This window comes from Trachinotus anak, unplaced genomic scaffold (assembly GCF_046630095.1).
Source record: "Trachinotus anak isolate AG129_WGS33_773 ecotype Australia unplaced genomic scaffold, CSIRO_AGI_Tana_v1 ptg000012l, whole genome shotgun sequence".
In the NCBI taxonomy this organism is placed as follows: Eukaryota; Metazoa; Chordata; class Actinopteri; order Carangiformes; family Carangidae; genus Trachinotus; species Trachinotus anak.
The window spans coordinates 17,669,302-17,691,495 of record NW_027273863.1 but is presented as its reverse complement, the minus strand read 5'-3'; the positions used below and the strand labels follow the sequence as shown (position 1 = coordinate 17,691,495).

The window sequence follows — 22,194 nt, the reverse complement described above, 5'->3', positions numbered from 1 at the left end:
CTGTGATTAAAGACACACTTATTGATTCAGCTACATGAATGTTTTGCCTGATTAGACCTCCCCTAGGACCAGGTATGTGTATATAGATGTTTACTTTTCTGTTCAGTTCTGTGCACAGGACACCTGCATGACATCAGCTGATTTCCTGAAAACCAACTTTCATCTGAGCAGAGTAACTGAAAACACCAATGTGCATATGCATGTGTCCTTCAAGCCTAATTTGCAGCTAATTCTGTACAATGCACATTGTACCCTATTGTCTAAACACATGCTCTGTTAATAACCTGATTTAGAAAGAAGGTGAAATCTCTGATAAAGGCGTTGAAGGTGTTCCTCTTACATGCAAGACTCCCAAATGGTCTTTGTTTTTTGAAATTTAATTCATCAATATTTTTATTTATTGCACCAAATTTCACACATTTATATCCCTGGTAACATTTAGCATTATTATCATGAAATGACAACATTTTCAGTAACTTTGCCTCTGATTAAATAGTGACACTAGGCCCTGTTTATATAAGACATTTAGACATGTCATGGTATGAAGAGAAAGGTGTAAATAAAAACTACTTTGAGCAAATGTCCTGGTGTAGATCTTTTTCATAGCATAGTGCTTTTTTAAAAAGGGGGTAACAGAGTCCTGAAACTAGTAAAGCTGAATATAAATGCCATCCAAATGAAAGTTTTTGTTACACCTGTGGTTTTTGGCTATGTTATGTCAAAATGTCTGCTGAGAAAAGGTAACGGTACTTTGCACTGTCACCTGTCTTAACAACACATATTTTTTAATAAAATATTAAGACACTACACACTTCCAAACACTCAACTCACTGCCCCTGTCTCATAGAAATACAGATTCAGGTCTTATTAATTAATGCACAATGGAAAAACTGCAAAGACCAGGCACAGCTGTGAAATTATTGTATTTCTTTCTCTCCCACACACACTGAGTGAAAAAAAATCTATGCAAGTCAACATCAATTCATCATGCTCCCAAACATATATAAAAGAGAACGCCAAACACTTTTTATTTGGTCTGGGTCTGACATGTTGACACACTTGCAGGAGGTACTGGCTGGTGGAACATGTTGATACACTCTGTCTCTGTCTTTGCGTCTTGGATAGTTTTTGGCCGACTTGTGGTACCCTGAAGTGGTCTTTTGAGAGAAGTAAAGAAGTGTCCATTTAACTGTATAGATGCTGACTGAACACATTTGGTCTGGTCCTGTTCACCACTGCTTTCCGAAAGATCTGAGAGGTGATCTGTCAAACAGTGGCTACTCAAGCTTTTTGTTGTTGGGTGACATCCTTCCCAATTTGCCCGTTGCTCTTCCTGTCACCAGTTTTTGCAGGAGGGCTCCCGGTTTCAGACACCACTGAAGAATGAAAAATCTCAGACGTTCTACTCCTTCTGTCCTAATCTGCCTGCAGTGTTGCTGACACTAAAAAACTTCCACAGGAACTTTTCTTTTGCCCATTTTGTGTCTTTGATTTCCCTGTTGACCCAGAATGATCAGTACGACTGTTGCTGTTACTGCCTGCATCACTGAGAGGGCTGAGAGCTGGAATGGGTGGGGGGCTAACACTGACGTGTCTTGACCTCCAGACAGAGCTGCTTTCTCTCTCCCTCTGCGGTGACAAATCATACTCTCTGCTCAGGCTGTGAATACTGCGATGGGAGGATAGATGGGTTTCATGGATGGGTGAGTTTATTTGAGTTTTTATTTGGAAACTAGCACTAGATGTGGAGGGCCTGCAGTGGAGACCAGCACTTTCCTGTTCTGGAGACAGACTACGGAGGTATTTGCTCTTAACCATTATATGGTCATTATTGGAGGCTAACGTGCTTCTGTGCTGATCATGAATCGTGGACAGTGAGGAAGAATGAAGTGGTTTGATGGATGCAGAGGTCTTAGTGAGAGAAGGTCCAACCGATGACTTGGGTTTATGATGGCAAAGAGGGGGAGGTGGATGTGGTCTTAGGACTGATGTAGCATTTGAAGCTTGCAGAGTCTCATCTGCGGCCCTTTGTCCTGACAGTCTGTAGGAGAGGAATCAGAATGGGAATCTGATTGAGAAACATTTTTATGCCAAGACAATGAAAAAGCAGTACAAGTAAAATGCAGTGGATGTTTGTAGTGTTCTTTAAATAAAGAGCAACATTGCAATGACATTTAGAAAGCTTGAATGAAATGAGAAGGCACAGATCACAAGCAAATGTGAAGCAGCTATGTGAGCTTTCTACTGTGCAATTCAAGTGCACTCCCCCTGCTGGTCAAAATGTCATAATGCATCACTTCCAATTCTGATGTGTATTTTGTGCTGTTTTCCTTCAGGTGTAGCTTGACAGGCTCTCTCCCTTCCCCTGGCCTAAGCAGTAGGAACTATCTAAGAAGCTTTTTTATATCGTTTTTTTTTTGTTTGTTTGTTTGGGGTGATGGATCCAGTGTTTTCATAGATTTGTTTCTGTTCTAATTTTGGTTTAGGTTACGGCCTGTTGTGAGGTTGGCCTGGGTGACTCCTCTTTCCTTTGTTAAATTTGACAGGTCTGTCATTCCTTTTTTATTTTATTTGAATTTATTTTGGGGTCATATTCATTTAAAAAAAGTAATCAGGTTGTTTTTCTGCTACTCCATATGTAGGAGTAATGTTATAGTCCTCTTAAAAGATCTGAACTTTGAAAAGAAGGAGCTATTCAGTCATGAGGTGAGAAACATCTCCAAAATAAAACCATTTCTGTCTGCCATTAAAGTTATTTACGCCTTTATTTCATCCTGTCTAGTGTACTACTGTAACTCTATATTCTGAACTCAAGTAAAGAAGCACTAGATCATCTGCAATTGGTCAATGTGTAGCTGTTTGCTGACCACAATTTTAGCATCTCCTCACTAGCATCCCATTGCTTCCAGATTACAGGTCAAGATTCTATACTCACTTGGCTCAAAGGTATATCTGTGACCAGCAGAGCCCATACTTACAAATGCAGACACCTGTGTCAACTGAAAAAGGTCTTCTCACATAAGTTTAGATTTGCAACTGTGAATCTAAATGTATGAGGGTCACCATGCATTTGCTGTCATGGCAGCTTCATGAATTACCATTTACAGTCCAGACAGCTACTTCTGTATTTTCTTTCAAACATCAGTTAAAAATGCACCTGACATTTCGCTGAGTTATGTGATTTTATATAGCCTGTACAATATTATATATCGTATGTTATTTTATTTTTCATTGTAATTTTTTATAATTGTATCCTCATGTACTTGTCATGTCATGTTATTATTAAATACAGTCTTTACAGGGATTGTAGCACTGACAAAACATACAAACCTGAACCTGTTTTTCAATTCCTTTGCAGGGAGAGGAGGTGAGGCTGGGGTTGAAGCCGCAAACGAAGAGGGATAGAGCTCCAAGTCCATTTGTATTGCTCCTCTTAGCTCTCTCAACTCTACACATACACAAACAACAGAACTGATATTTGAAAAAGTCTGAAAATACTGAAACAGTCTATGTGAAGTGTGACTGAAACACACTCTACGATACTCCTGTCAAAGTCTTACAATTACCTAGAAAATAAGTAAATAAGTGAGCACTATTCTGCTTCCTCCTGTTCTCAAATTACAATGACATTCAGCCCGGTGAAGATTCTGCAGATTTGGCCACGGCCAAATCATATGTTTTAGAGTGGCTTTCACCAGCTAATGGAGCGTGGGTAAAACTATCAGCATTCGTATTTCATCAGTGAATTTATTCGCTGAGCTAAAGATTAAATTGGACGTACAGGAGAAAGTAATCTCCTCAGGCACCACGTGTGAAACAATACTGTGCCACTGGATGGCAGCAAACACCAAAATGTGGATATATGGACTCACCTGCAAGTGTAGGTTCTGATTTAGCAAATTCACATTCACTCCTGCACTTCTGTTTAATATTTATCTGCAAGAAACACAAATCACAGAGCGGAAGAGTGTATGTTAATCATGCTGTTAGAGTGTACATTTACATTGTAAACTCAATGTAAATGTCTCAATCATGTTCAAGAAATGACCAGCCTTTGGAAATAGCAAAGGAACAAGGAAAAGGGATAAAAATATCAGAGTGAGAAAGAGGAAAGGAATGTGTGTGTGTGTGTGTGTGTGAGAGAGAGAGAGAGAGAGAGAGAGACCACTAAACGATTGAGCAGCAGTGTTCCATCATAATTTGGCCTCAAATATCTATCCACAGCAATGAAAAGCATTGCACTCAGTGTGTGTGTGTGTGTGTGTGTGTGTGTGTGTGTGTGTGTGTGTGTGTGTGTGTATGTGTGTGTGTGTGTGCGTGCGTGGGAGTGTGTTTCCATAACTTGCAAAACCAAAGACCTGATTGAAAAGTGTGTATCTATATGTGTGTTTGTTATGAATGATTGCCAGCCTCCTCTCCTCATTTTACACCAGCACAAACACTAATGGAGAGTTTTTATAGTAACCACAGACTATATAGTACATTACACAATCAAACACACACAAGCATGGACGCACACACACACACCAGCAAGCATACCCACGGGCCTGGAGACTGAATGTTAAAACATATATTTTTGGTCTATTTTCCGAGTGGGTTTCAAACCTAAAACCTCCAAGCGCTGTCTCTCAGAGCTGCAGATGAGGTATGTGTGACGTCTCTGACAGCAAAGTGACTGAAATCCTAATCAACTTTAAAGCACACACGCTCCGAAAATAGGTCTTGTGGTCCATGTGGGGTTTTAACCTATTACCATTGTTCTGACTTGCTAATATTTTTGGAAAGCTTGTATGTTACTGTCATTATTCTCATATGTTACTCTCTAGAATCCAACTCCACCCACGACACAGCAAACATACAAAACATTTCCTCAGCTGATGCAAAACCAGAAAACAGAAGAACGAGGATCACCATTCCTGCTACAAAATCCAGCTGTAACCAGCTATTGATGGCTGCCATCCTTTCATCATCTTAGGTGATGCATGACCAGCATTTGATAGTTAAGATGTGTTATTCAGCTGGCTCAGCTTATGCAGATATCTGACTATTTATACTGTTTTCACAGTGAACGTGTTTTGGTTATTCAGTATTTTGACTGCATGTCTGTCTTTTAATTTATATGATAAATTGTGGAAATGCATCAAAATACAGAAGCTAATGGCACTCTAACTGCTGCTTTATTGTGATGTTCAACTACAACACCAGTCTGTTTAGCTGCGTGATGATGTTATACTAGGATCGACAGCAGCAGCCTCTGGTGTGTGGGCTGGCAGGATCGGAGGTTTCTGGGAGTCACAGCATTGGGGTTGCACCCTAGTGCTGCCAATTCAAAATACAGAACATGAAGTTGCCACGCAGCCTTGATGAACATTAGTGCACCTCTGCCCAGTTTAGACCAGCACAAGACCATTCCTACTGACTTAGCAACAAAATCCTCACCCACAGCAAACATCACAAAATTTCAAAAGTTGTGGTGTTCTTGCGCTGAGAAAGGACAGCTAATAATATTATCACTAATTGGGGGGAAAAACACTGTCTCTCCCTGCAGACAGTGTCTTTAGCTCTAATGGAGGCCTTTAAGGGCCAAACCCATTGACTGACATCTCAGTGCTATTTTTAACTGAACTAAAAAGACAAATTCTGATGCTGTCATGTAAATCAATTCCAGAAGTACATCTGGATATTGACAGTAAGCTTACTGCAGTGACCTTAAATGGAAAATAGTGAATGGAAAACCTGCAGTGCCACATTCTGTTAGAGAATATAAATAGTATAAATAATGAAAAAAAAACAAAAACAAAAATACTCACCTGCAGAGATGAATCTTGACAAGAGCACAACTTTGGAATTACACAGAAAAACTAAAAGCAATGACATCATCACTGAAATAAGGCAGAGCAACTGTGATGTCTGGGCCATGCAGTTTGTGTGGAGGCAGGTCACGTCTCAAAAACTGTACTGACATTGACCTGGAAGACTAAAAATAGCCTTAGGGACAAGTAAGCCAAAACGACCTTTACTTGGGTGCAGGCTCAACATGTTGCCAAGGATAGGAAATGATGGAGAGAACTCACTGTGGCCTTAGGATTAAGCAGAGATGAAAGCCCTCCTGCCTCTAACCCACCCAGCAGTGACCACTCCACTAGTTTGGGGAATATTTACTTATCAACAGTTAGTGTACAGCCAATCACTATGTAAAGCTGCAGTAAGAGTGCAGCCTCTACTTCAGAGGTCAGGATATTTGAAAATGGTGTCTGCATAGTTTCCACAGCTTGTCGGGGGAGGGAAACTTTATACTCAACAAACACTTTAAACAACAGTCCGTGTGTGTTATTCTTAACTACCATGGTGCTGAACTTCTCTCCTTCTGAGAGGCAATGAATCATTACAGTTGTGTTTAAGAACAATTGATTGACTGCTACGTGATGCACTGAAAAGGGAATTTAATCATAACTGTATCAACCTCTAAAAGCCTAATTTGGTTCCAGTTAATAGCTGTTTTAAAAACTAGATAATTTCACTGCATGGAATAACACTCAATCAATAACAATCTCAGCTGTGTCAGACATGATGGTGTTAGATGAGAAGCTCATGACACTCCTCAGGCAGGGCGCTTAAACAAGTACCTTCCTGACAGCTTGTACACACTGACGCAATAATTCTTGACATTTAACACATTTTACAGTTAATTACTAGCACAGACAACAGACACTGAAAAAGATGTGGCTAATTATGACAGGCCTTGAAAAATGCGAAACAGATGTTAACAATCACGGTCTAAAAATTTTTGTGTTGAGCTGGAAACTTCAAATGTTTTCCTGCTTTGTTCTTCACTCTGTGTAAAATCTTCAAATTTGGATCAGAATCCAAATTCCTTTTCTCCTTCAAACACATTTAACTAATGGAAATTTGGAGCAGTGCATCTGTGACTAAGGGCATATTGTAGACACTTTTGTTTAGTAACTAAAACAGATCAAAATAGTGTACTGTATGTCTCATTTGCCTATTTACCTTGTGTTTGGCAGGAGAAAAAGAAGTGAAGCTTTGGTCATTAAGAAGGGATAGGTGGGAACTGCAAACCATGGCTTTAATCCTCTTCTATTAAGCCTCCTCTATCGACTGTTCCTGTATAACTGTCTCAGCAGGTGTGGCTGGATGAAAGCCTTGAACTGGGGCCATAACATGAATGAATGCATTTGTGGATAATATGACTTTCTTAAGGTTTTTGTTAAAAAATGAAAATCACACAGAGGATCCACAGGGCTGTTTTCAGTGTCCCCCCCTTTCAAGGACTGATGATTAATCAAAGTCAATGTGGCAGTGATGCCTCACACAACACAGCATCAGCATCATCCACCACTGCAGTGACTACAGGCAGCGCACAATGAGCTCATGACATAAGAGTACAGGTTGGCAACACCACCTGAGACACGGCCTCATCCCACTCACTCACACAACAGACAGCAACCGCTTGCTTGAGGAGACAATTTCTTTACAGTGAAAGAGCCACATTTCTGCTTTACTACAGGATCCTTTTCAGAAAGGCCCTAACTGTCTTCACAGTAAATGCCTCATGACGACAAAGAAAAGTATCTCTACAATTACCTCCACACCCTCCAGTCTTAAAGGTTGGAACAACACACCCTTGTGTCTGGAAATAGTGTCTATAATAATTGTCTCATTCTCCTAGACCCATTTTTCTTTATTTTGCTTATGGAAAAGAAAGACTTTGGTTGGCTATTGATTCATTTTTTCTCATTGTACCATTCCCATTTTCATTTTTTTTTGTTTCCATATGAACTGGCAATGTAACACTTCCAGACAGTCACACACATATACACACACGTGGAGGGTACAGAGAGATAACTCTCACATCTGGTCTGCAGATAGGTCCTACATCTGGCCTTTAACTGACTCACCCTCTGTTTCTCTCATAATGACAGACAAGCATGACAGTGTAACCAGATTGTAGACATACATGCATGTGTGTTTCTTTGTCTATGTGTGTGTTTAATTGTATGTGTATGTATGTAGTAAGCCATTTGAGTGATTGGAAGGAGATCTTACTCAGCAGTGCAAAGCTCTTGGCCAGACAGATGGAAAAACAAGCTTAGACTGAGCCCTTGCAGACTTCCTGTGTGTGTGTGCAAGTTTTTGTTTGTGTGTGGAAATGGATGCCTTGGCAGGGTTTCAGTGCCGATAGAGTTAGTAGATCTACCTGTGGGAGACCAAAGAGGGATTCAAACTTTAGAAAAGAAAATGGTTGATTTGGGATAAGAGTGCCCCTGGTTGAGGAACTGAAATCGAAATGATTACCATCCTTTAACTATTTTATATTTTTGTATAAACTAATCATTGAACACACTGCACTAAAAAAATGGAACTTATGTTGCCTGATTAAACGTTCAAATTCTAAAACTGTAATGCTGCTATTTCTCTAATAAAATTTTACTCAGACAAAATAAGTCACACTGTGTTGCAAAAGACAGCTAGAATCTTTCCTTTTGTTGCAATGGTGCAGTTGTAATTAAAACAAATTGAGATGTTTACGTTTTTTTCCATATATAAAGAAACTTCATGATTTAAGGGGTTTAGTAGATAAGATTATGTCTAAATAAAAATCATGCTTTGCATATATTGTAATATGAATAGACTATCCAGAATTGAAAGCATAGTGTACAAGCATAGCTTCAAAACTGATTACAAGGTTTTATTGTATGGATTCTAGTTGCAGCTGCACATCAATACATTAAATCAGTACCTTTGGCCTGGTTTCCCATAAGTAATTTTAGGATTTGGATCACTATCACAATGTCAGCTGAAAAACAAACAAGATTAAAGATTCATTTGGTAGTTGGCTGTTTTCCATGCTGTTCTTCTTACCTTGAAATGCTTTACCAGTCTGTTCAGCACTTCAGATTCCTCCATTAGGACAGCCCTAGATAGATAGATAGATAGATAGATAGAAAGATAGATAGATAGGTAGACAGATAGATAGATAGATAGGTAGACAGACAGAACATGGCCTAGATGTTTATCATCAGTAGTACAGTTGCCTTTCATTAAAGAACACAGTTGGGCCCAAAACTAAAATCTAGGTCAAAATGGAAACTATGCATTTGACAGACACACACAGTCAAACACCTTCAGCTGTGGCTTCATTTAATAATGGGAGTGGTTGTCTTAAATGCAGTAAAATGTATCCACATATTTAACATTTCATATCCTTATTTTATGAATATGAGAGATTCAAACAGTAGCATATGCAGTTTGTTACATGTTATAGGTTGCATGCAGTGGTTAAATCTGTGGTTCAGTAGGCTATACATTATATAACACTGTATCATTTTCAAAATGCTGTAAGGGCACAAAACAGTAGATTTGTAAGCAAAAGGGTACAATTCAATCTCTCAACTGAGGCGGTGACAACAAGGTGGACTTGGCATCTCCTCAGAGTTTATCCTCTGTAGTTTTCATAAGGTACTGAGGAAACAGTGTCCTATTTTTCTTTTCCCTCTCTCTCTCCCCCACACTTCCCCTTCTTTGGTTACATAACCATAGTAGACTTTATTCACTTCTTTCAAATGAAAAGGAATCTTCTGCCCGCTGTGGTCCTGTCTGGGACCCATTTTCTGACAATGGGGCTTATTGTTCTGGTTGAGTCAGGAAATGGGAGAGAAGGAAGAAAAAGACAGAGAGAGAGAGACAGAGAGGAAGAGAGGGAGAGAGAGAGAGAGAGAGAGGGGCTCTCTTCCAAGGTAGCCCCAGTGACTGCATTGCTCTGTGGGCCTCAAAGAGAGGGATGTAGAGGAAGGAAAGGAGAGATGGAGTATGAAGGAGGCAGGGCAGCAACAGAGGCCACAGAGGAGAGCTGAGGGGAAATGAAGAGGAAAAAATAGGGAAAAGGAGAAGGCTCAGAGGGACTCACTTACAGAGTACATGTAAACGTCATTTACAACAAATTCATCTACACCACAAAGTGTTGTTTATGTTAATTTCTGTCTCGGCATCAGTGTGACATAGAACATGTGATGTTACAGAGTATCATGACTGGACCCTCTATGCCAGTGATTCCCCATCTATGGGCCAGGACCCCCTGAGGGATCCAAAGAAAAGTGGTCACAGGGTGAACAAAACACTGACATATCATCACTTTTTAATCTGACATGGCTAACTTGTTAGCTAACAGCTCCTTATTTACACATACTGCAGTTATGAAGCAGCACTGTCATTGAAGTAGTTGTGTTTATGGCCAGATTAATATAGATTTAATATTAAAGTCTCTTTTAGTTCTGATTTTGGGTCTCTACCAATTCTTGAGATAAATATCTGACTCTTTAGCTGAGAAATGCTCCACTATGTTCACCAGGTAGTATCCAACTGTGTCTGTCTGTTGTTTGGTACCAAGCAGGTAGTGTTCAATTCAATTGTAATTAAAGTTTTTGCTGAAAGCAGCTGCCTGCTGCAGTTGAAAATGACACCAAGCGAGTAATGACAGTGAACCAAAACAGTAAAGACAACCAATAAATGAGCTGAAACTCTTTTTTTTCATAACTGCTTTAAGGTCTATAAAATCCTTCAAATGGAATAATTTGAGAGGTGAAAAATCACTCTGACTGTTCTCCTCATAACTCATGTCACATAACCAGTGATAAGGTGTTGCAGAAAGACACTGGTTTGTTTTTAATGTGTCACAAACCAAAAATGGCTGAATGCAACTTACTTAAGGCGGTCCACCACTTGGTCAATGTCAGCGACGTTCAGCTTGTCTCTTACTGCCTCAATCTCATCTTCAGCATTGGACTTGACTGAACAGTGAGAGCTTGGTCTGAAAAAGACAACAGAAGAGAGTTTATGCATTATGAAAAGCACTATATCACTTGAGTAAAATATGCAGGTTCTGCTTTACTAGTGTTACTAACCTGTTTCCATAATCAGTGTCTCCAGGGTTGGCACAGTTACTGTGACAGCTGTCAAGGTGACCGAGTGCATAGTTTACAGTCTCAGGTTTGTAATGAAACACGAGCTCCTCACCATCTCTACAGCAACAACAGCACAAAGACCGAATGGGTTTTCTGCTCTGCAAAACTATGTGCATGTTTTATTGCCATTATTTACCATTATTATTTAACATTATTTATTTTTATTGCATTTCATACAGATTCCAGGGGAAAAATGACTGACAGCAAAGATGTGGATTTTCTGAATAATCTCTGGGACAAAAAGAAATCTTCTACTGTTGCAGGCAGCTGTAGGAGGGGTGACAGCCTGGTCAGAGTTAGGGTCTTTGCACACAGGCAATGACATGGAGGTGTGTGCATGTGTGTGTGGGTGGGTGGATGGCTGGGGCATCAGGACCACACAGGAGGAGACCAATAAGATAAATCAGTTGACTTTTACAAGGTACACAGCCATCCACACACCCACCCACACCCTCAAACAAATGGTTCAGATCACAGGAAATATCTGGCATGGGGATGAGAACTATTGTTGCCCTCCTCATCACTCAGCTATTCCTATAGATGTGGCTTTACACAAATCAGTAGCATTAGACCTTTGCTGCAATTACAGGAAAGTGTTCTTGGCTAACAGGTCTGAAAAATTAGATTAAAAATAATGCGCACACACACGCACACACACACACACACACACACACACACACACACACACACAAATAATAATTTCTAACAGAGAGTATGAGAGAGAGAAATATTCTGGTCTCTGTTGATGCAATATTTTCTCAATTTCCATGCCAACAAAGCAGACTAAATTGAAGTAAATTGACAAACAGTGGGTTGAAGAGCATTATTAAGTGAAAGTGCTATTACAGGGAAGTGTGTTCAGTTTTGGTCCTGAAAGCCATTTAGCTGATATACACTTGGGACTTAGCCTAATTGAACGATCAAAGGCCTGAGACTCACACATGCACACGCAGTACCATGCGTCAAGATCAACAAGTATACCGAAGCCAACTTCAAAGAGAAAAAGCGATTTGTGCTGGCACAGCCTGTGTGGCACCAATACTTTTTTGGCATTGTTCCCATGCAGCCAATAACAAAGGCCTACATTTGTCCCTCTGAATGGGACTTTTTGTAATCCATTTACATCCGAGCACTTTACAAGAGTGACTTGTGATGTGTGATCAAATAAGGCTTCAGTTCGTGTCTTGCTCAGTGGCACTTTAATAAGACACAGTGCTGTTTTGGGCCTCAGACCTGTGGCCTTATGGATATTGGATTGTCAGCTTAAACATCAGGCCTGTGGTCCTGACTTAAAAGAAACCCTGTAAGATTACTAAATAAATCCCTGTCAACTGAGCTGTCATAAAAGGCACCAGTGTATATTATACAGTGGGACGTCTCAAATTCTGAAGTTCACTAAAAAAAAAAATGTGGCAAGTATTAATGCCAGTGGTGCTGACAGTTTTTAACCATGCTAGAGGCTCTAGGGATCAGAGTGTTTGTCTGTCAGTCCATCACTCTGGGCTAAACTGATATATCTCAACAGCTATTGAATAGATAGCCATACAACTTTGTACAGACATTCACAGTCCCCACAGGGTGCACCATAATAACTCTGATAATGCCCTGACTTTTCCTGTAGTGCCACCATGAGTTTCACATTTGTAGTTTTGAGTATTGAGTGCATTATATTGACTGCACTTGGTACAGACATTTATGTTTCCTTTGGGATGAATTGTATTAACTTTGGTGATCCTTTTCATCTAGCACCACCACATCAGGTCAAAAATTCTGTTTGTCCAGTACTTTGGTTTATGACCAAAGACCTGCACAGTTATTAACATTCCAACAAATATTTACCAAAATTATAATTTTGGGAAAATGCATTTAGATTCTATGACACAGATCACCATGGGACACATCTTTTAAGAGTTTCCAAATAGAGGATTGTGAATAACAAGCACACACATATACACACACAAATTAAAAAAAAAAAAAACCCAAGCCACTGAAGAATTGCCTGCAGCCTTTAGCTTAACAACACATGGAAAAAAAGAACATCACAATAAAAAGGAAGTTGACAAATTGACAGGCAATAAATGGTTTGTCACAAAAACAGAGAACAATCCATCTTATGTTGCGCTTCTCCTAAAAGGCCTCCGCAAAACCTGAGAGGTGACGTGGGGCAACATTCCTGGCAGCAGCGAGCTAGTTGCTGGGATAGTTACTAGCTCATACATATGCAGATTCTCACACACTCATACATTTTGATACATAATTTGGGCGATTAAATTGTAATGTATGGATGTTTAAGGAAGGGCAGTGTTGCTAACTGATATTATCCTGTCAACTGTTTTTATGACATTCTTCAGAATATTTTAATACATATCATTAAATTGCAAATTGCTACAAGCTCACCTTTGACCTGAGCCGTACTATTAGCTGTGGAAATTAAAAGCCAAACAGCAATTTAGTTTTATTACCACTTGGGGAGCTTATAACTCCCTGATGACTGTGCTTCATAAAAACCAGATACAGAGTAACAGGCTCCATTGTTGTTGCTCCATGAGCGCTTTACCAACAAACAATTTCACTATATTTTTGCACACAAACTCTTTACAATTTTGAGAGTGTTTAGTGCCCATTTAAGGTTAAAACATATCTTTAACACAATAAAGCTGGCAGTAACTTTAAAGTCTGGACTTGTGTTTGTTGGCATTTGGTGTGGAATGCATGGATGTTTCCCTCCTATAATTGTCCTATTGTCCCACAGTTCCCAAATCAGTTTGCAGCATCCCTATGCCAAGAAGCTTTGTTCCACCACTTTCCCATCCCATTTGTAACTGACATGGGAACACAATACAGCATTTTACAGCATTCTTTGTTCAGGCAAAAATGACATAGTGTGAAAGCAGGGTCTTAACCTACTTGCCCATCCCATCTCTTGGCTTGTGAGAAAGCCATAGAAAAGTTCAGAGCACTGAAAATTCTCTCACACTAATAAATTACATCAAGAGAGAAATTGCATCTATTGAATATAAATTATGCAAATGTTGACTCTAATGGCATCTGGCAGTAAACTGCCTCATCAAGACCGTGGCTGTCAAACATTTAGTCTGAATTCAAACAGAATGTTCAGAAAGTTAATGTAAGTAATTATCTCTTGGTTGAAAAATCCAATTCCTGCTAACTTCTCAGCCATTATAAAGTTCAATTAATGATGGAGAGATAATGGAGAATGTAATATGCTGTGGGGTAAAACAAGGAGTAGATGCAGTATACTAAAGCTGCTTGATGTGCTTCTAAGATGTCTAACATTATCAAAACAATGTTTCTAGTCATTAGTCATCAGTATGTAATGTCTGTACAATTATATAAATTGTTTTGTGTTTCCTCCAATTTATATATTAAAATCCTATTATTATTACTGGCATTAGTAGCACTGCGTTAAATTGAAGCCATTATGTTTTGGGCCAATTCATTCAAAGATAAAATAAAAACATAACCTCTCAGTAGTTCACTACTAATGTACAGTAGAGTGGATTTAAGTGTGGGAGAGCTATACCTACCTCCCCCCCCTGCTGGTTCTCTCTCTAAGAGTCTGTAGTAACATCTTGACCTCAGCTCTCAGCAGCTCTTTGACTGCAGGGGGGTCAGCCAGAGAAGGGCCCTGTTGACGTGGGAGTGAGGTCACTGCTCTGCTGCCATGGTTTCCTCCTCGCTGGCTCTCCTGCCACATCTTGTGCCACATCTCTGCCTGCAAAAGTTACCACAGTTAATGAAGACAACCATAGGTTAGTCACAAACTATAGACTTAGGAGCAATAGTAAGAAAAATGGGGCGGCACAGCAGGAAGGTTCTGGGTTTGAACTGCTGGATCTTTCTGTGCGGAGTTGTGCATGTTCTCCTTGTGCCTGCATTTCCTCTGGGTACTCCAGCTTCCTCCCACAGTCCAAAGACATGCACATTAGGTTAAATGGTGACTCTAAATTGCCCATTGGTGGGAATGTGAGTGTGAATGGGTTTTTGTCTTTATTTGTTAGTCCTGTGATAGACTGGTGACCTGTCCTTGGTGTACCCTGCTCTTGCCCAATGTCAGCTGATATTGGCTGCAGCCTCACTTTGAACGTAAAAGGATAAGGGGTATAGCTAATGAATGAATAAGAAAAATGTCTGAATGCTTGTGTTGTATAGACAGCCCAGGTAATAAATTCACAGCTGGCACTTCATGATGCTGCACCATATGATATCATCAATAAATTAAAACATTTTCAAAGCCAAAATTATTTAGTGAACTACTAGTTTGAAGCAGAGTGGACAGGCCATTGGCAGTATGTTGCAAGCTGTGATCCAGACATCCATCATCCACTGACTCTGCTGACAGCCTCCTTGACTGAGGATGATATCAGGACTTTTCATGTCTGAGGGAAACCAGGGGAGGATTATTTTATTTTTCTAGCCTCAGTGAGGATTCTAAATTGCCCCTAGGTGTGAGTGTGAGCATGCCTGGTTGTTTGTCTCTGTGTGTCAGCCCTGTGATAGACTGACGACCTGCCCTGGGTGTACCCCGCCCTCGCCCAATGTCGGCAGGAATTGGCTCCAGCCCCCCTCGTGGATAAGCGGTATAGATAATGGATAGATGGATAGTCTCAGTGAGTCCAAAATATGACTATGATCTGTGAAAAAGCAATTACACTGGGAGCATCACAATGCATACCCAGTAGTGCAGGTAATGTAGGTGCAGGATTTCCTCTTCATGTGGCACCTAAGTTAATTCATATTAGAGCAACACTACACTGTTTGCACTCAGAGATGTATGAGGCATCTTCAAGAGAAGTTGTAACCAAATGGCCTGTACTAAAAGAGATTCTGGGCTACTTAGTTAAAACATAATATAATTACTTACAAGATACAAGTTACAAGTACAAAGTACTCACTCAAAACGTGATAGAGAGAGGGTAGATATACTTTTTGTTTTTATCAAAACAAATCTGGAAATGTATCTATACAAAATGTATTTTAAAATGTTAAACTATGAGAAAGATGTATCAAAAAAAAAATGTGAATAAAAATGTTAATTATACCACCCACAGTAGTTTAACTTTTTTGTTTTTCAGTTACTTAAGAGACTATGCTCCAGTCTTTCTTCATTTGTCTCTTCCCTTTCTATTAGTGAAAACATTTTCAGGGCTATCCCTGTCTCAAGAATACACTGTTTACTGTAAACAGCTATGAAGATCATCTTCTTGGAACAGGAAGCAATACAACTTTTAGATGCACAGAAACATAAAATCTGAGCAAATCTTTTGGAAAATGGGATATCTGTGAAGATTTGCTGTCATTCAGGTCCAGGTTATCCAAGAAAGATTGAATCACATGCAACTGGAAATTGGTTGTAGATACTTGAAGATGACCCCATAGAGGTTAAATAGCTGGAATTCCATCACAGAAGCTCACAAATCATTTTTTTGCAAGTCCAAGTCAAGTCGCAAGTTTTTGAGCTAGAGTAAAAGTCAATTCTCAAGTCTTAGAGGAGCACATCCAAGTCAAGTCTCAAGCCACCAATGTTTGTAATGAGTGTTTTATCACCTGCTGTAAGCCAGCCAGTCTGCTTAGAACACTACATTACCATATGCATGTGCTGTATTATCATAATTCCTTTATTTATAAAGTTACACATGATGATAAGGGAAGGAATGACAATTAGCTTGTCAGACAATTCCTTAATGTTAATGCACCAAAAACATAAAAGAATAAAAAATGTGCAGGAGAGTGCAGAGCTCCGCCAAGGCCAATGTCAAACAATGTACACCAGGGAAGGAGCCTGGAGACACCATCACATAGGCTACAGCCTGTGTCACACTTTACATGAATCATGCAGTAAGGAAAGGACAAATTAACTATGATTTGTAGAACATTACGTGAAATATAACAACCTGCACATTACACTGTAGTTTTTTTTCACTTTCCTCTGTGTAAGTTAGTAGCTTTAGAGTGTTAGAATTCAGACTGAATGGTACAGCAGCAAATACAAAACCAGACATATTTTAATTTTAGTAGTTTTCCTTCCCTCCATTGGATGTTTCTGTAATAAAATTATGTAGATATGAGTTAATTAAATAGACTGTGAGGGCTTTAATTAGAATGTCTGATGAAACAAGAGCAGAAAACAAAGTTATACAACATTATCCTGCTAAATAAACTCAGACCAGGTTATTGTTGTCTGCCTACTGCTTCTTCTGTTAAACTGGACTCACTGCCAGCTGTGTTCCAGAGCTCAGTCTGCTGCTCTGCTCCTGCTCTGTTGTCATGCAGGACCATCCTGAACATAATTTGCTAGGGCAGCAGACTGGGGCAGATGAAGGCCACAGAAGGCCACACAAGGCCACAGTGTGCTTTCTCTCACCCTTGCAGCCCAGCAAGCTTTACAACCCACCAGGAATCTCCATGCCGCCCGATTAGTCACCACATGCTTGACATACACCAGACTTTGTAGAAAGAAATTCAAAGTCACTGTAATTGATCTGGATTTGCAAATTAGTTCAGTATTTTTTGTGTTATCCTGCTGACAAACCAACAAACAGACATGGGTGAACACATAACTTTGGCAGAGGTAATAAAATAAAGATGGTTCATGGGTCCCAAATCTTGAGGTTGAGCCAACTCTTTTGAGGATGAGGACGAGCGCAATGTAAACTGGATTCAAGTCCAAGTGGCAAATTTGAGTCCCCATCTCTGGTGTCCACACCAGTCAAACAGAACTGAAAAAGCCTCTTGGATGAGAGGTGAAATGTCACTACCTGTTGTATATACAACTAAGTGCAGTTGCCCTCGAGTCAACCTTTCTTGGATTTCTGAAAACAGAAAACAATGCCACACCATGTTAACAAGCTGTCACATTATATATATATATATATATATATATATATTATTATATTATGTCAGCAACTGAGCAACACAAGCTACATGTGGCAGAGACAGAGCAGTCAATTTTTGGTTGGCCATATCATGAGACAAATGACCCTGTGTCCTGCAGGAACAGGAAGCTTTTTAGGCTTTGTAATTTTGCAAGAATTATTACAGGTAAAGGATCTGTTAAAACAAAAAAAAAAGTTTAAAAGTCAGTCTTTATGTATGAGGGCCCATCACCATACTCTGCAGTTTGTTTTCTGCATCTGAGTGCACACCTGTGCTGAATCACCATTACCTATTCATACTGCAAATAACAGCTAAAGGACATTAAAAAAAGAAAGAAAACAATCATTCATGTGTTTAAAAAAGAGAATGTGTGAAAAATCTGTTTGAGAAAACTTGTAGGCATGTAAAAGTCTGAATACCATCAACACCTGTTGCCTGCCAATCACATAGAGTCAAGAACTTCACTTCAAAGGAGTACACTGGAGATACTGAACACACCACCTCTGGTCTTTGCTCTCACATACCAGCCCTTTTCTCTCACAATGGTTTCCTGTCTGTATTTGGTTGTTGAGGTGTTTATGTTACAGCATTCACGGTCCACTTACTAACAAGAAGTTCCTGGATTTTTTATCCCCTCCCTCTGCTGTGAGACTGTTGATCTCATCCAGGAGCTATTTTGAGGGTGTGCTGCTGATACCTGTCAGTTAAAAAACCTACCAGGAGCTGTTGCACTGAATTATTTAAATTGGGTTTTAGAATACACTTAACTTAAACAGCTTGCTGTTATTCAGCATAGAGAGAAAGAGTGAGAGTTTAGACAGAGGTACAGAGAGATTGGCCTTGTAGAGAGACTTAAAAAGAGAGGCTAATATTACCTCTGATCTAACCACCGTAGACAATGGCGACCTTGATGGAGGGGGGAATGACGGTGTTGAGGAATGGAGGAGTGGCCTACTATTACTTTTCACAGTGGCTTATTGAGGGATGGAACTCATTACATGGGACTGAGAAGCGAAAAAAAGAACGAGATAGACGTGGAGATAGGCAGACACTGAAAGAGAAAAAAAGAGAAAGAGGTATTCCACCTCACAATAAATGCACACGGACCACTGTATTAGAAAAGCCTGTGCACCAGCCTATTCATGTAGTTATACAGTCAGCCAATCATGTGGCAGCAGCACAATGCATTAATTCATCAGCTTCAGTTAATATTGACATCAAACATCAAAATGCGTGTGTATGTGTGTGTGTGTTGGTGGTTGGGGATTCTCACACACATCAGTGTGCGGCAATCTGTGCATCCCTTTATGGCCAAAATGTACCCATCTAATGGCTACTTCCAGCATGATAAGGCATCATATCACTTCAGTGGCGTCCCCAGTCACCAGATCGGAATCCAGTAGAACACCTTTGGGATGTGGTAGAATGGGAGATTTGCAGCATGAATGGGCAGCTGACAAATCTGCATAAATGATGTGATGTAATCATGTCAACATGAACGAGAATCTCAAGGGAATGTTTCAAACATCTTGGGCAATCCACGCCACGATAAACTATGGCCATTTTAGAGCAAAGGCAGGCCCTACCCGTATTAGTATGGTGTTCCTAATAAAGTGCTCTGTGAGTGTATTAAAGGAAACCTTCATGCACTAGTCTGAGAGTTGAATAAGGCGCTCTGTGCTTTGTTTTTTTTGTCCCTGGAAATTTCTCCAAGCTCTCAGCCTAAGTCTTTCTTTCCGTCTAGGGGCTTTACACTCAGCCATGGCATACACTCAACTGTAGGTGAAGAAATATCAGCACGATACTCAAAGTCAACACACACACACACACACACACACACACACACACACACAGACATGCAATACACGTATGCACACACATGCACAAAATTTCCCTCCCTCTAAGTGATAAACACATGCACACACAAAATCGAGTCAGAGAATGTGTGTTGCTAATGGTCTTATCAACAGTTGAGGGTTAGCCTCTTTAACCCTGTTATACCGACCCCCTGACGCACTAAGCTTACTGGGCCTCTTTCTGTGTGTGTTTGTGTGTGTGTGTGTGTGTGTGTGTGTGTGTGTGTGTGTGTGCACAGATGGGAGTGTGTCTGTATGTGGTATGAATTATTCGTCATTATAGTTTAATTTCTTAGTACTCCTCTGGATTGTGCTTTTAAACACATTTTTTTAAATGTAAAAAGACATTTTAATTTAATTATTCCACTGTGAATTGAATATGTCAGAGGCCTAGAGGGTATGTACTTACTACTCTGTGTGCGTGTGTGTGTGTGTGTGTGAAGAGTGGGAATCTTGAATGTTACAGTGTGAAAAGTAGTTCTAACATGTTTTGTAGTTGTCACATTTGGTTTTCAGATTAACTGTCACAAAAGTATGTGGTCAGCATATACATGGAATGGCTTGGGAGCTGAGACAGACTATATCCAAGTGCTTTTCTGGCCTGTTGGTGCATTGCAGTGAGAGAGCTGACAACATCTACAGATGGAGAGCTTAACATACTGAACAATCACACAACAGGAGGAAAAGAGAGAAGGTGGCAGAAGGGAAAGAGAGATTGGTGTAAGTCAAGATGTGGGGTGATATACACTATGTGAGAAAAACAAGGCTTTTGATGACAGAACTTTGAGTTCTTGGAACTTGTGATGGGTATTTTTCATGCCTTTCTGACATTTATAGACGAAATGATTAATGGAGAAAAATAACTTCAAATTAATTTGAAAATAAATAATCAGTTGCAGCGCCACTTTCATTTAACACAGTCAGAATAGGTGACAGTTTTTTCTTTGATTCAGTTTTTATTCATGATTTTTTTACATCTCAAAATGCTTTGTCTCTTCAAATTGAATTTAACACCTTAGTCTTGACCTTGACTTGGCCTATTTAGTGAGCTGCATTCGGTATTTTTAATAACAGACCATGCTTGAGTGAGGTTGCTTTGCCAGAGCTGCATACTAGGGGCTTTGGGGCAGAGAGTTTAGTTTGCCTTGAATAAATACTGATGACTGTCTGGCTCACATTTGGACTTTACTGCTGCAGAGTGCCAGTTAACCCACATTTCACTTTTATTAGGGAGTCTAGGAATTATAATTAATGAGTGTATGCAGCCAAACTAACCTGCTTACAAAACCTTAAACCACAGTTCTTACATTGTTTGGGCAGGAATGCTTAGCTGAGCAATTTTTTTCAAATTCACCCTACTCAAAAGGAAATTCTTGCAGATGTGATAGTATTCATGTGGAATCCTACAAACCGACCCCACATCTGGATTCTTTAAAGGAATAAAACGGTAAGTGTGAAAAAAAAACATGAATGATGAAACAGCTGAAGAGAAATAGAAATAGAAATACTGCAGTTAGAAAAATGCACTCACCTCAGCGTGCACCTCTGTGTACATGCCAACCAGGGAGTAGCCCAGTGCTCTACGGATCTTTGGCAGCTCTGAATCTGGAACATGTTCAGCAATCAGGCTCCACAGGGATGGGCCAACGCACCAAAGCTGGCTTTCGTTGGGAGACTGCATATGAGTGGCAATCTAGGCATGAAGGAAGGGAAAGTAACATACAGCAGAACAAAGTGGTAAAATGTAGTGAAATACAGTACTTAAGTATAATTTAGAGGAACTTTACTTGAGTATTAAGATTTTATGCCACTTCCTTACATTTTTATTTAGGTAAATATTGCACCCTTTCCCCCTCTACATTTAATTGACAGCTACAGGTGCTAGTAGATTAGGATTTCACTAGTTTATTTTAAAATTTTTGAATACAGGATTTTACTTACAATGACGAATTTCTATGATGTAGCGTCACCCCCCCAGCACTTGTTAATATTAATAAAGACTACTGTAATTTACTGAATATGTGTGTTCGTAGGAATAGAACCTAAAATATTTTCAGCTTTTTTCTTTCTAATTTAATCATCTTTGTCCACATTAACTGTCCGCTGGTAGCTAACGTTAGCTAATTGAAAGATACGCAAAAGAGTCTTTCAGAGAAAGCTAGCAAGCAATTCAACCAACATGTTCACAGCCCGTATTTTAAACACTTAAACGATTAAGCGGTAGAAGTGCTTGTGTAAGGCACCGGGAAAAAAAAGTTCAGAAAATGCGTTTACTGTGTCGCTAAAGGGGAACAACCGCTCACCTTAACCGGTGTCTGGCGTCCAGGGAAGCTGTGGTAACCAGGGTAAACATTCCAGTTGCTAAGGGGAGATATCGCGAGATCGACAGGGTTCACTATAAATCTAAATTTAAAATGAGGATTAATTGATTCGCGGTTTATGTTTTATCCAAAGTAATT

The 22,194-nt window shown here is 39.8% G+C and overlaps 1 protein-coding gene across 2 annotated transcripts; it reads right to left on the bottom strand.

The window, feature by feature from the left end:
• Positions 1–385: 385 nt before the first annotated feature.
• ccdc24 (coiled-coil domain containing 24) lies at positions 386–22,087 on the bottom strand. 2 transcript variants are annotated; one of them, XM_071491688.1, is made up of 9 exons: positions 22,039–22,087; positions 21,267–21,428; positions 14,531–14,718; positions 10,923–11,039; positions 10,724–10,828; positions 8,884–8,938; positions 3,873–3,936; positions 3,331–3,448; positions 386–2,041 (listed from the first exon to the last, which is right to left on the bottom strand). In XM_071491688.1, the coding sequence occupies exons 2-9, from the start codon at positions 21,414–21,416 to the stop codon at positions 1,417–1,419; spliced, it is 1,422 nt and encodes a 473-aa protein (XP_071347789.1). In that variant the 5' UTR covers positions 21,417–21,428; positions 22,039–22,087; the 3' UTR covers positions 386–1,416. The 2 variants fall into 2 exon arrangements, with proteins under 2 accessions (XP_071347789.1, XP_071347790.1); XM_071491689.1 differs by lacking the exon at positions 22,039–22,087 and adding an exon at positions 21,677–22,027.
• Positions 22,088–22,194: the final 107 nt, after the last annotated feature.